The sequence below is a fragment of the Amblyomma americanum genome, chromosome 1 (assembly GCF_052857255.1).
Source record: "Amblyomma americanum isolate KBUSLIRL-KWMA chromosome 1, ASM5285725v1, whole genome shotgun sequence".
In the NCBI taxonomy this organism is placed as follows: Eukaryota; Metazoa; Arthropoda; class Arachnida; order Ixodida; family Ixodidae; genus Amblyomma; species Amblyomma americanum.
In genome coordinates, this window is record NC_135497.1 from 552,025,776 (window position 1) to 552,039,973 (window position 14,198).

Genomic DNA, 14,198 nt, shown 5'->3' on the forward strand with positions numbered 1-14,198 from the left:
AAAGAAAGAAGATACTGATTTCTCATATTTATGCTCTGGACGCAGCCACCCTTGTAAGGGCTGGAGTACATTTAGAAACCGTCATACGGAGATTGAATATATTCAAAGTGTTTCGCTTCACATCATTATAGAAAATTTTACCACATATTGAGCACCTCTTTCCATTAGCATATGTGGCATAACGAACCTGTTTTGCCCAGTACTGGATGACAATCACATTTGTAGATATGGGCTGTTGTATTACCTAACTTTTTAGTGTCATGGGACAGGAGGCGTGCCATAGTCGATGACTATGGATTAATTTCAGCCGCCAGGGATTCACTCAGTTGCAGCAAAATATGAGTATAAGGGCGTTCTCACAAATCGCCTTCATCTAAATTGAGGTTTTAGCATAATGATTTCAACGCCATCTGAACATTTGCTTGTGCGGGAAGTTCATGGAGTACTCTAATAAGGTACACAGGCTGCAACTTACAAAGCAGCTCCTGCATGCGTTGAACAGCTCTCATCACCGTGATCACCAGTGGCACATGTCGAGCTTTAAAAAGAGAAAGCCCAGTCGAATCTGAGAATAACAAGCGTGCATGCGTTGTAACCCTCTCATGCATGCGGGCCTCATTTGAGGACACGTATTTATCCTGCTATAAAAGTCATCCAGTTGCTTAGAGCGAGTCACTAGCCGCTTGTGTCTTCATTTGAGGACACGCCAAAGTTTTCAAACTGTTACACAGATGGCACTTGCTGTCCATGTTTTTTTGAAGCGCCAGGCTCTAAAAGAGAGTAGGCTTGTTCGAGGTCACTGATAGTTCGTAGAAAACAAAAAATAATTGCTCGACAGGCCATGGTGCTCTCCGACTGTAAAAAAAAAATATTTGCGCAAAGAACAACATGTGATCCATATTATCTGTCATTGTGGTCGTTTTTTCTAGAATATGGGCTTGGCACAAGGAAAAGAACACGTGTCAACAAGTGGGGACATTATGCATGAAACGTGTAGCCTCACTTTCACGCCACCAAACAAATATGTACCCGCAGAAAGCCAGACCTGGGCTGAAAGCGCTTGGATTTCAGCTTTTGCGGGAGTTTTTGGGTGTGTATAAGTTCCGCATTTCCGTACACCATGGGAAAAACGATACTTTTCCAAGATGTCTTCAAAGCGAGGACTGTCCAGGGAGGAAATTGATGCTCTTTTGGACCTTTCATCTGACTCTGATGACGATTGTGATGCGGATGATTGGGAGCAACTACTCACCGACCTTGACATTTAAAGCAACTCAGAATAAGAGAGCGATGGCAGAGAGCCTGTGCGTGCTAACGGCGCTTCAACAAGCTGTGGTGCAAGGACCCCTCGAGGACATCTACGCTGAGAACGGACAGCACAGTGTTAATCGCCGGCAAAGACAAAGGCTATGCAGGAAAGCCTCCCGATTTTCTTGGTGAGTATAAGATTAACGTGCACGGCACATTTGCGATTGACTACTTCCTCGCCGAATTTCCACACTCATTGCTGGAGCACATTGTTTTTCAAATAAATTTGTATGCAGTGCAAAAAGGCAAAGATAACCTATGATTCACTTTGCCATAGCTAAAGGGCTTTCTTTTGCATGTGCTTGGTAAAGACTGACATCAAAACCCCAAGAATCGAGAATTACTGATCCACAGAATCCGGCCTCAGAACGGACATTGCCGCCGATTCAATGCCTGTAAACCATTTTGAGGAGATTCGAGGATTCCTTCACTTCAAAGATAATAGCTACACCCTAAGCTACCAGAATGACGGCGTGGCTGGGATGAGGCCAGTCCTTCATGCACTCAACGAAGCATTTTGCTCGGCAGCTGATTCACAGGAATACCAATCCGTGGACGAGATGATGATTCCATTCAAGGGGCGCTCCTCCAAAAGCAACACCTTCCATGCAAGCCGAAGCGCTGGGGCTTCAAGGTGTGGGTGAAAGCAGGAGTGTCTGGCTACATTTATCGCTTTGAGGTATACCAAGGAGCAACTGGTGCGCGAGCCAAAGTTTAGAGCGAATTTGTTATGGCTGGAGACGTTGTCGTCAGGTTGTCTGAGAGACTTGAAGAGAAAAATTATAAACTTTATGCCGATAACTTGTTCACATCCATGGCCCTCCTCCGAAAACTCAGAGAGGAAGGAATAATGTTTTTTGGGACATGCCGTGCAAAGCGTCTGCAAGGAGCCGATAAAAAGCTAAAGCCCTTGAAAGAGCTCAAAGCAGTGACAAGGTGGTTGGACAACTCGCTTGTTCACGTTGTTTCGAGCTGCGCAGGACGGCAGCCCGCAGGCAATACTAGGGAGTACAACAGAAAAGAGAGGAAAGTAATGGATGTCACCAGGCTATACTCCGTGGAAGTTTACAGCAAACATATGGCAGGTGTCGCCCTCATGGATTTCTTGATGTCAAGGTATAGAAATGACATCCGGAACAAGAGGGGCTACTTGATAATGCTCTTCCACCTACTAAATGCAGCAGTTGTAAACACCTAGATTGTGTGGAGGTGGGACGAAGGTGCGGAGCATTATATAGACCACCTTAAGTTCCGAAGTCGCGTTGCCAAGGCGCTAGAATAACAACACCACCTATATTAACAACACCTTCAGGACTGTAGCATAACCACGGGATTTCGGAAGCAACTACCAGCCCTAGCCTGCTAACTTAATTATTCGTTTTTCATACGTTAATACTCTTGCAGAGTATAGGGTTCGCTTTATTTTTCATGTATTTTTCTTGAGTGCCAGTGAATGATCAGCATAGACAGATTATTTCTACTGTTGCTACCCTTACGTGGCACTGAATTTTTTGGAACGTGAAGACACCTCTGGAGATACTACCAATTGTACTTTTTTTTCACTTTGCCAGAGTGTGCACTGCTGGTTGACTGTGCATTCGCATTTTTCTTTGTCAATGTTGACATATACCTCGTTTTCACATAATTCTCTATCTCTTGTATCTAAAATATCAAGCGAAAACCTTCGCAGTGAAGCTTTTATCCACACTTCCACATTCAAAGAATTGAAACTTGACATACTAAATGAGAGGAGAGTTTGCCCAGTGTTTTCTAATTAGAGTGTCAGAGAGGCGATAATCATTATACCCGCTGCTCGTTCCAATAGTTTGCCCCTTCGAAAACGTGTTTTGTGATTAGTCCTCACTGGATGTGGCGTAGCTTCAATCATCTGTTTCACATTATCTTTCTTAATAGCTTGCGGAAATGTTTTCCACTTCGGCTGCTGAGCATGGCAAAATGCATTCACTGCTCGTGGCTTATACAAGCTGGGCGCTGTGGCACGACCCCACTGCTGCTGGATATCGGTGCAAGAGAGTGCAAATGCTGTCTATGCTTTCTCTGAGCAGACAAAATGAAAATGCCACCGCGGTGGTTCAAGGGTTTTGGCGCTCTGCTGCTTACCCGAAAGACGCGGGTTCGATCCCGACCGCGGCGGTCGAATTTCGATGGAGGCGAAATTCTATAGGCCCGTGTACTCTGCGATGTCAGTGCACGCTAAAGAACCCCGGGTAGTCGAAATTTCCGGACCCTTTCACCACGGCGTACCTAATAGCCGAAGTCGCTATGGGACGTTAAACCACCTTAAACCTTAAACCTCAAACAAAATAAAAATGAAAACAGTGTCTAAGATTCTTGCTACTCTTCTGATTGAGATGCATAAGATTTTCTCTAAATTATGCAGAAAAATCGAAGGGAGTCATGCGTCAAAGACATGCTAGTGACTAGTATGATTTGTGAAAAAAAAACTGTCATGGAAAATCATTTTAACTGATAAAATAAATATTGGGATATTATTTCTCTTTTTTGCTGTTGCAGATCGCGCACATGACAATCTCGTCAGTGCAGGCAACCTGTGCCAAGTATTGTCTACGAAAACAACCATGTTATGCAAAACAAAAATATTTGGCAGTTGCAGTAAAGAAATGAGGTGCAAGAAATGCATGTGCAATTCCCCTAAAAATTAAAACAAGCCATATGAGAGACGCTGTCGCAATATCAATTTCTGGATGCGGTATTATTTATAACTATTATAGTTCTATATTGCTCGCCGCTACACTTTCCTATGAAGTGCACTTTTAGACCGGCTGAGGCACCGAAGATGGTAGAAAATTGTGCACGCTGACTGCATGACGCGGAATCACACGTGCCTTACTGGTTTTGCACACAGCCGTGGTTCACGGTCATTTCTCTAGGCGCTGGAATTCCAGATTCGGAATCTTTCATTGCAATCAAATGTGTTTCCTATCATAGATGTTTAATTTATCGTAAACAAGAGCGCGTGAAAAAAATGAACTACCTGTCACTAGCATGGGTTCGAGTCCAGTCGCTGTTTGGAAAAGCACGAATAGATGTCCATGAAGCCGCCGCGGTGGCTCAGAGGTTATGGCACTCGGCTGCTGACCCGAAAGACGTGGGTTCGATCTCGGCCACGGCGGTCGCATTTCGATGGAGGCAAAATTCTAGAGGCCCGTGTGCTGCTCGATGTCAGTGCAGGTTAAAGAACCCCGGTTGGGCGAAATTGCTGGAGCAGTCCACTACGGCATCCCTCATAGCCTGAGCCGCTTTTGGACGATAAACCATCATAAACCCGATGTCCATGAATATTTTGGCGCTACCATCGACATACTAACGTTTTCGGAACCTGTTTCTTTGCATACTGCGACGTTCAAACAGTGTGACGGACACAAGACTGGAGCCGTCTGCAGGCAGAGCGATTCGGTGCTGATCAAGGGGTGTATGCGATAGTCTTGACGCCACAGCATACGATGTGACTGGCATTAAACAGTGCTACAGCTTCAATTACACAAATGTGTCTTCTAGCGAGAGCAAGTACTACCTGCAAAGACACAAGCGGGTCTGGCGCGCCATGCTATCAGAGCACATGCGAGGACCGAAATTGAAAGGGTCATTATTGAGGCACGGATGATCGCCAAAGCAGGAGACAGGTGCGTCAGCATGCCTTCGATTCTACTTTCAGAAAAAGAGTCCAGTTTTCTTGGTCCACTGTAATTAATTACGTCTCTGTTTTGCATGTCAATTGAAAAAGTCTTTTTTTTAATAACTTTTTAACCTAATTGTATACCAGTCTAAGTATTCTCTTTTCTAGAGCAACTAATTTTTGCAGATTTCAGTGGGTTGTCGTAGCCCGTAATGAATTGGAGCATTATAGATAATCATCGTGGTTTTCTGGGGTAGAATGGATCTCTTGTGGGATATTAAACTAATTATTCTGGACACATTTAAAGCTATACTATATGCTTGTTTGTCCCCCGGCATATGTTCCGAGAACACGACCCTGATTGATTTAAATGTTCTTACTATTTCGATGCTTTCTAAATTATAAATGATGTTGAAAGGTAGGCTGCATTCTTTATTCTTCAAGCGAAAGATTAACGCTTTCGATTTAGTTACTCTAACTGGAAGGAAACTCATGTCGGGATACATTGGCTGTAATGTCAAAACGTTTAACGATACGAAAAACATTAAAATGTCGCGTTTTGCACCACTTCGCGGAGCAGAATGAGACGGCATTTCAATTTTGAGATATTCCGCAGTATTGCAGTCAATTCAGACGAAGTAGGCTATATATGGGCACCAACACCATCTTTGTGACCCTATCCGCATGAAAAATACTGCATCCACACACAAAACTATTTTGCTCTATGACCGGTTACAGACTAGGCACTTCTATAACCAGGCTTTGAGAGTGTAGTCTAGCCACGCGATCCTTTTCCAATTTCCTGCTCCTTCGTAACCTCTTACTGTTCCAGTTTCACGGTTGTTCCTCGTTCGGCAACTCCGTGTCGAATGGGCTTCCGGTTTGTTTTGATTCGTAGTACGTGAACACGAGCGTTTCGGACGTGATTCTCAGACCGAACCGTGCTTGTTCCACTTTCAGCGTGCTGTAATGTAGCCGTCCTTGATCGCCAAGAAGAGTGCAGGGCGTAGACTGTGAAGGAAGTTTATGCGCTTTTTTCTCCTCACTATTATTCCCTGACCTCGGTGTTCTGCTGTGGGCGTCGTTACGTAGACCAATAACCTTGGTGGCATCGGCGCTGCTTGATCTTCTCCAGAGTTTTCTTTATGCTTTATTTGTGCCACTGGCTTTCAGTGTTTCCCTTTGGAACGCTGAGACTGCACTCTAAACACAAATACACCTATATTGGAGTAAAAAAGGAGTAAATTGTCCTCTAGCGCACTCTTTTATAAAAAGGTGTACGCTCGAGGACAGTTTTGCTTCTTTTTACTCCCTTTGTTTAGAGTATCTTAACGAGCGGAAAAACGACGGCAGTGGACGAACATTTTTAAACTTTGCTTAAGATAAGCTCAATAACTAGCTCTAATAATTAAACACTTACGATATTCTAGGACGCTTCGTTGGTTGAGCTGCACAGTTTTTAGAAATGTGCCTTGCAGAATTTCGTGCTTTTTGAACTGCCTTCTCGTTCAACAAGGCACACTTCGCAGTCGTTTTCTCTGCTTACAAGAGGTCAGTCCAGTCCGCCTTACGTTGATGACATGTGGACGGTCACGTCAGGGCAATATCCAGTTAATCATTATGTTTGCACATTTAACAGGTGGGGAGCGCTGAGTAAAAAAAAGTTTCTTTTCCCAGCCTCCTCTGTATAGCTGCTGCATAAGCCGAAAATTGCGTTCCCTCCGCTATGGCGCTGAATATTTCAAGTGGTTCTGCTTCTCATTTGCGAATTTGCATTCATAAGCGCTTCTTTTACAGGGTCGCCCACTGCTAGTTTGAACACGCGAGATGTGTGGCTGCGCTCTCCGGCTGGCCAGTGCCTCCGACACGGGCGCGCAACACAGCAAAGTGGCGCGGGCGTAGAGGGACTCTGAGCTGGTGCTTCTCGTCGTCAGCCACACTTCGCTTTGATGCACACATGCAGCGGATATACTGCATGGCGCTCTGAAGAGCGCGGCCATGCCGCTCGCTTGTTGAAGCTAGAAGGGCGACCCTGTATACAACCGTTAGCTTTACTTTTATCAAGCGGCTGGAGGCCCCACTTGTGGAAGTGAAAAGTCAAATTTTTGTTCTTTCATCTCCACAATTGTGGTCTCAGCCCACCGAATAATAGTAGAGTTATCGGCTTCGCTTGGGGAATACGTGGTTCACAGATTTTGTCTTCGATTGTACGTGATCGGAGTGGCCTTTCGTGTAGTATTTGCACTGAGCGCTATGCAGATGCTGAACGATCATCGATAAGATAAATTTCGAAACCTAGGAAAAGCACCACGTGACTTTTCCGCGACCCTACGGATACTGCGTCGCTTTCGAGGGATTTACTTTAACCGGCACTGAATAAAGTCTCATATACTAGAACATTCAAAACTGAAAATCGAAGAAAAAAGTATTTAAAGAACTATCGACACCTTTTTCTATTCAGTATTTTCTTGCATCAAATTGATGCGTTAGACATTAGAATATGCGAATAACCGCGTGGTATTCCTCTACGACCGCTAAATAATTTGTAATTGGATTCATCCTCTAATGTTCTTTCGGTTTTATCAACCGAACGATGTTTGTGAACTGTAGTTGGACTTTAGGTCACGTTAAACATGAAAAGAATTGCAATATAAACGATGATACGTGCTGAACAATGCCAAAGCATTGTTTTGTGCGGTTTTGTTTTCTTTTTTTTGTTCTTTCTTTCATTTATTTTTTTCTCTTTTCTAATGACACACCTAATCCACAAATGAAAATTGGGTCACTGACCAAGTCGAAAGATGAAAAATGACGTTTCGGGTCCCATACGGGGCCCTTGTTCACAATGAGGCTGTCACAGAAGAAGGAATGGTTATATACGCTTCAGAATCTTCTGCAATCTTTTCACGTAGATAGGATGTAGCGTGCCCTGATTCTTGTTTAGCGTGTTGGCCGTTGTCTGGATGATTAGGGATTCTAGATGAAGTCTTGCAGATAGGTTTCTTTCCGTCGCCAAGATTTCCACCTCATCCCAGCCAATCTCGTGGCCAGTGGACAGCACGTGCTCTGCAACTGCATTTTTTGCTGCGCGCTTGTTTCTGACGTCGCCCTGGTGCTCCTTCATGCGCCGCTGGAAGTTCCCGGTTTCCCCAATGTAGACGGAGGGGCAGTCGCTGCAAGGTGGAAATCTTGGCGACGGAAAGAAACCTATCTGCAAGACTTCATCTAGAATCCCTAATCATCCAGACAACGGCCAACACGCTAAACAAGAATCAGGGCACGCTACATCCTATCTACGTGAAAAGATTGCAGAAGATTCTGAAGCGTATATAACCATTCCTTCTTTTGTGACAGCCTCATTGTGAACAAGGGCCCCGTATGGGACCCGAAACGTCGTTTTTCATCTTTCGACTTGGTCAGTGACCCAATTTTCATTTGTGAATAAATCATGCTTCGCCCTGACCAGACGGTGTTCCGTCGAACCTTGGACTATACACGCCTAATCATTAGCACACCGTCGTAAGGAGACGCAAATGCTTGGTTCACCTTTGTTCGCCAAGCAGCAACCCGGTTGCGTCATACCACAGTGACGTCATGTGGGATTTTTTGTGGCCACTTTCGCTGTCAGCGACGCCTCTTTTTCTTTGACGATGAGCCATACATTGCGTTCGCGTTAAAGCTACCTGCCTGCGCTGCTTTGGCCACATCGCGCCACGCGGCTCGCTCTGTAGGCTACAGAGAGCAGCTTTTTTGTCTTTCTTTTTTTTGGTACGCAAGCATCAGCGGCACATATACCGGGTGACTGTGCTCTCTCAACGATGCACCCGGGTTCAGCAACTTGAGACCACAAACTTAAATTATCACGTCTAACAACCCTTGTGTAAAGTATGATAGAAACTGGACGCGTTGCAGACGTTCGTTCTTGCAATGTTCGCAGCGCGAACGAAGGACAAGCATACGGGTTAAGAACCGCGTAAGAAGTGATCAATTTTACCGAAGCGCAATGCAAGTAGCACAGCAGATTCATCGCCGACGGCGTCCACTTCCGCCGCGCCAAGGCCGCTGCCCACCGCTTCTGTCATTGTTAGTCGTGGTAACTCAAGTCGCTTATCTACTTGTACCGCTAGGCGCAACCAACCGCAACACGACCTGTGGCCATAAACGAATGCTGCTCAAAATTATGCCAACGCAGCACACCTACCTGCACAACGAATGTTGCTGCTGACGTCCGCACCACCCTCTATCCGTGACGTCAGACCCTGCCGCAGTAAACACTTGCGGCTATCCACGAAAATTTTTAATGTACAATCCCTAGTATCGCCCTAAGGACGTAATTGCTCTTCGCCCCGAAAAAAGTGGCGTCAGTTTCAACCCTTCACTTCTACCCATGGTTTTCGGCCATCTTTTTGACGCTTACAAGCTCTGTGAAGAAGAAGGACTGAAGGATGGCGCGTTGAAGAGGGCCGATAGGACACGCGCGTCATGCCGGAAAGCGTGTTTACCCTTATCTCTCTTCTGTGCACCGTAACTCAGCGCTTCATCTCCACACAGCTATTCATCTACATGGCCTGCTGCGTACTTTGATGGTACGCCTACAAGATTCCTGTGCTGATAGCTCTCACGGAGCAGCACCGCACATTTCGAATCCTGTGGAGATGAAAGCTCCATGTACCTCTCAACTCAAGCTGCCTGAACAGCCCCTATGGAAGCAAGGCTTTCGTCAAATCTACTAGATTTGTGGTTTGGGCTCGTTGGTCTTGTTGCATGGCTAGAGGTATTCATCCTCGTCTTTTAGTGCTGCTTCCTCTAGCTATGCTTTCGTCAGAACCTTTATCCGACTCACCAATCCACGAATAGGTGAGAACTGTTTTCATTTGTGCGCGGAACAGGGCAATTTACGCGTTCCGGTTGCGCTAATTTCAATCCTTTATGAGGCCCCTTCAAGCTGTGAGCTTCCACTAATCAAACCGGTGGTTGTTAGGCTAGAAAAGGCGCTCCGTTGGGCCAGGTGGCGGTAAAGATCATCATCATCAACCTGACTACGCCCACTGCAGGACAAAGGTCTCTGCCATGTCTCTCCGATTAACCCTGTCCTGTGCCAGCTGCGGCCACCGCATCCTCACAAATTTCTTAATCTCATCCGCTCGCCTAACTTTTTGCCGGCCCCTGCTAAGCTTTTTTTCTCTTGGAATCCAGTGTGTTACCCTTAACTGCCATCGATTTTCTTGCTTTACAATAAACATTCCAATAAAAGAAATTTCAGCACATACACTTAAGACTGCTTACGTGCGGGAATGCAACAGCATTACTGTCCCTGGGTACACGGCACTCACCCACCACCCACACACACACGTGTCCGCATGACGCCACCCGGAACGCTGTACGACTAACGGTTGCATCAAATTTTGTTATGAAAATTGATTTTTGAAGCAAAGAAATCACGCAGTAACTCCTTCACACCTCGGTGGATACCGCAACCACGCCTTAAGACAAAATACAGAGAGCCTGGGAAGGTATACAGTTCAAGGTGTATCTGTCGTCGGTTTGAACCTATGTCGCAAGCTAGCCTCCATCCAACTTGAGCAGCATGTGTAAGCTGCATGCAACACCTGAAACGCTGTACGGCAAACGGTTGGTCACAATTTTTGTACGAGTGTTGTCGGGAAATCTGGCCCAACATTGAGGTCGGTCAGTGAGGATTATATATAGAAAAACAACATTTATATAATTTTCTGAAATGAGGGTGCTCGGCTTGCTGTGTGGGTCATACGACCGCTTGGTGACGTCACCCTTTTGCGTTCGATGGCTGTGATTTTTTTTACCATATTCGAGTATTCACTCACACTTACACACGCCACTGGCTTTTCTCGTTATGCGACTAGTAATGCTTGCGCGTTAAAAAAAATTTGCGGGTCTCCAGGGCTTCTTTCTAGCCTGCTTGCAGAAGGTGGACAAGTTTGTGCATGAATTTTTTAACGAAAGCGCAGGAACCGCACACAGAACAAATAGACAAGGACAACGACACGGCGCGTTGTCACACACTCCAACGCGAAATTTTTTTACTTCTGCAGTCGGCACACCGCAGTAGTGAGCCAAGAGAAAGACATTCGATCTCTTATAATTATTTCCTGAAGACGTTTCTTTCGGACACGCGAGCCGCACGCGATGAGGCCGCGTGAGGCCTGCGTGCCATAGTTAGTTGCCGACAATTTTTTTTCATGGAGGAATGTGAGAGCTCAATGAAACAGCAAAAAAGACCCTAAAGACAAAGTATCCGTGCGGATGAAATGCGGCGGCACACAGCTTCTCACCTGTCTATGCTCATGGCTGCCATGGTGAAAGCCGATGAGGACACAGTCAAGTTGGCCACGAAGTTGTTGAAGACGCAGTAGGGTTCCCCGAAGGCCCAGTGGCTCTCGAGCATGTAGACAAGGTTGAAGATGGCGTTGAACGTGGCAGTGAACGCGTCGGCAAGCGAGAGATTGAGCAGGAAGTAGTTGGTCACCGTGCGCATAGTCCGGTGCGCCAAGACAATCCACACCACCGCGGCGTTTCCCACCACGGCTGCGGCCACCATGAATCCGAAGAGGCAGGCGTACGCGAGTTGCGTCCACCAGGGGAGCACCCACTGTCGCTGGCTTTGAACGTCAATGACCGGCGCCCGGGTGCGCGGGGCGGTGTCGTTGAGGGACTCGAGAAGAGTGCGCAGCACGGACGCGTTGTCCACGGCCACCAAGGAGCCGTTAAGCAAGCGGTCCATAAGGATGTCTTCCTCCAGGAGAACCATTGAGAACTACACTGAACAAGCGGTGGCAGTCGAAAACAATGTTTCTAACGACGTATTCGGACTTGTTGCATTGCTTTTCTGCTCCCTTTATTGTCTCCCCTCAGCTCTGTTATCGCGCAGACCTCCACGACTGCACGCGGGCTGTGGCATGCGTGAGGGACAATTGCGAGTTAAAGGAAGCGAGAACTGTTGCGCCGTTTGCGGTTACAAGGCGTCGAGTGACAATACCCTCGCGTAAAGTTGCTTTAAAACGTACGCTCGACGCTGCGTCGCAGTAGAGTTTCACTGTCTGATGATGATTCGAAGCCTGCCAAAATTTCACAATGAGAAGGACTCAGATGATCACCGAGATGCGGCACTCACTTTAGCTATTACATAGCGTTTCCAGGTTCCCGAAGCCTCTCTTCCATTTTCGCTGAGAGGCGAAATGACGAGTTGTGGAGTATTTTTCCTTAGAAGGACTACTTAAGAGCTGGTCCCCATTTTTTGGCGTGTGGTATTTGCCAAAGGAATATCAAGCTTGTAGCTTCTTCCTGCATCTCCTACGAGACCTGGACAGCCATATTTATATGCAGTAGATATGATGATAACACGGGTGCTTAAAAGTTGCGGATACAAAGCCACTTTCAGAGCATCTGCGAACACACAGATGCAAGGTGGCTGGCGATAGACATGTAATAGCGACGCTTTTCAGAAAGCAGTTCGCTCTGAATACCCGAAGTGATAAGAAATTTTGCTCTAAATATGCTGGTTATATACCACGTTCTTCTAGGAGACGAGTAACCTCAGTCCTCCGTTTAAAGCCAGTATAACGAATCTGGCACCGCAACAGATTGTTGGAAAAAAATTACCAAGAGTAGCACATAAGGAAATCTGACAGTTTATTATAGGCACCGACAACAGGTCAGGGAGAGACAGGGCAATCTCCATAAATATTGCAGCCTCATATTGTCTTCTGATAAAAAATATTCTGCGATTTGTAACCAGATACGGGTGCTTGACAGGATTTGAGAACGGTTCTAGCACATGCAGAAATCTTGTCCGCTGCGAAACTCAACGTTCCATCTGAAGCATTTGCTCAAGGCGGAGCACCCGAGAGCCACATTACCTGGAGCAGCGTACCGCGAATTACACCTAGTAAATATTGAGATAGCGCGAAAAGTTAAGAAAGCGAGTGCATTTAGTTCTGCTAAGCAAAAAGTTCCCGCACTCGAGCTTTTTTCTTGTGGCTAGTGATACGAATCCGGCATCCGGTTTTTCTTTTATGGGTCGTCTCAATAGACAGTCTTTTTTGGAATGGTGTAGCTGGGACACTCGCTGAGCTTACCTGGATGGCGCGCAGCTGTTTGGCGCGAACTGCGCAGACCTTTCACTTTGTTTGCGCTAATGCTAATGTACACCATCAGCGCTCACGTGTGTGGGGGGCCCAGCCGGCTTCAGGGAGCAATATTCCAGTCAGACTCGACGGTGCTTTGCACTACACGCCAGCACTGTCTCACAACGTTCACTGTCTGGTTGGATGCGACGCCACTGGAGGGACACGTGCTTGGTAGGCTTTCGGCCCGAAATAATGTGACCGCAGACCCGCCGTGCGCTCTGTGCGTCGCCGTGTTCCTGCGAGAGCCGACGGACGTCCCGCGCGAAGGCTGCCGTGCGAATGACTCGCGGCGGGGGCTTGCCTGAGTTGTTCAATCGATTTCGCTCACAGAACGCGTGGCTTCGTTGTTTTTTTCCTTCAGCGGACGACGGGGGAGTCGCTTCTGTGCTCGGCGTCACCAGATCGCGCTGCCGCCTGGCTTACACGCGGGACGCGCTCAGTTTGAAAAAGCTAGGCGGGTCTCCTTTCAACTCACAACACGCTGCTCGGCTGCAGTGGGCGCATTTGTTCGCTTGTTCTCAGGGAAACAACAATACATAGAAGAAGGCGCGTTCCGTTCCAGTCCCTGTTTGTGTCCTCCTGTCGCACTGAAAACAAACTTGAAAAATTCCTTTGAACTCAAGCTTTATCCACGGCTCAGGATCTTAACCTAAGCTGCTTGACACGTGGCGACTACACCGGTGTCTGTAAGCCGGCTTAAGTGAGGTGGCACATTTGTTCCATCGGGACTATCCGCTAATAATGTTTAAGGCAAACATAGCTCGATAGGCTTATACGCCCCGGCGCAGTCGCAAGAAGTCACCAGCCCACGTAATAGATCATAACAGTAAAACAGGAAGAAGGAACGACGGAAATTGGAATAGTGCAAAGACACAAGTTGGGAAGCAATAAAACAGACAAGACGAGCGCTTTCTTTGTGCTGCGAGATTCTTTGCCTCCGTCTCTGTGGATTTGCGCTGTTTCCAGTTCCGTAATGCCTTAACGACAAGCTCAAATTTCCGCTCTTGAAGAAGAGGGAAAAGAATGATTCTAATATATCGGCCCAGGTACCGTAACTTTCGATCTGC

The 14,198-nt window shown here is 46.7% G+C and overlaps 1 protein-coding gene across 1 annotated transcript in view; it reads right to left on the minus strand.

Moving 5' to 3' along the window:
• LOC144116329 (tachykinin-like peptides receptor 86C) overlaps positions 1-13,412 on the minus strand; it is a 669,775-nt gene extending 656,363 nt beyond the window's left edge. The window contains exon 1 of the mRNA XM_077651073.1: positions 11,278-13,412. Coding sequence (XP_077507199.1) covers positions 11,278-11,753 — 476 coding nt within the window. The 5' untranslated portion in view covers positions 11,754-13,412. The remainder of the gene's footprint in view (positions 1-11,277) is intronic.
• Between the last annotated feature and the right edge of the window lie 786 nt (positions 13,413-14,198).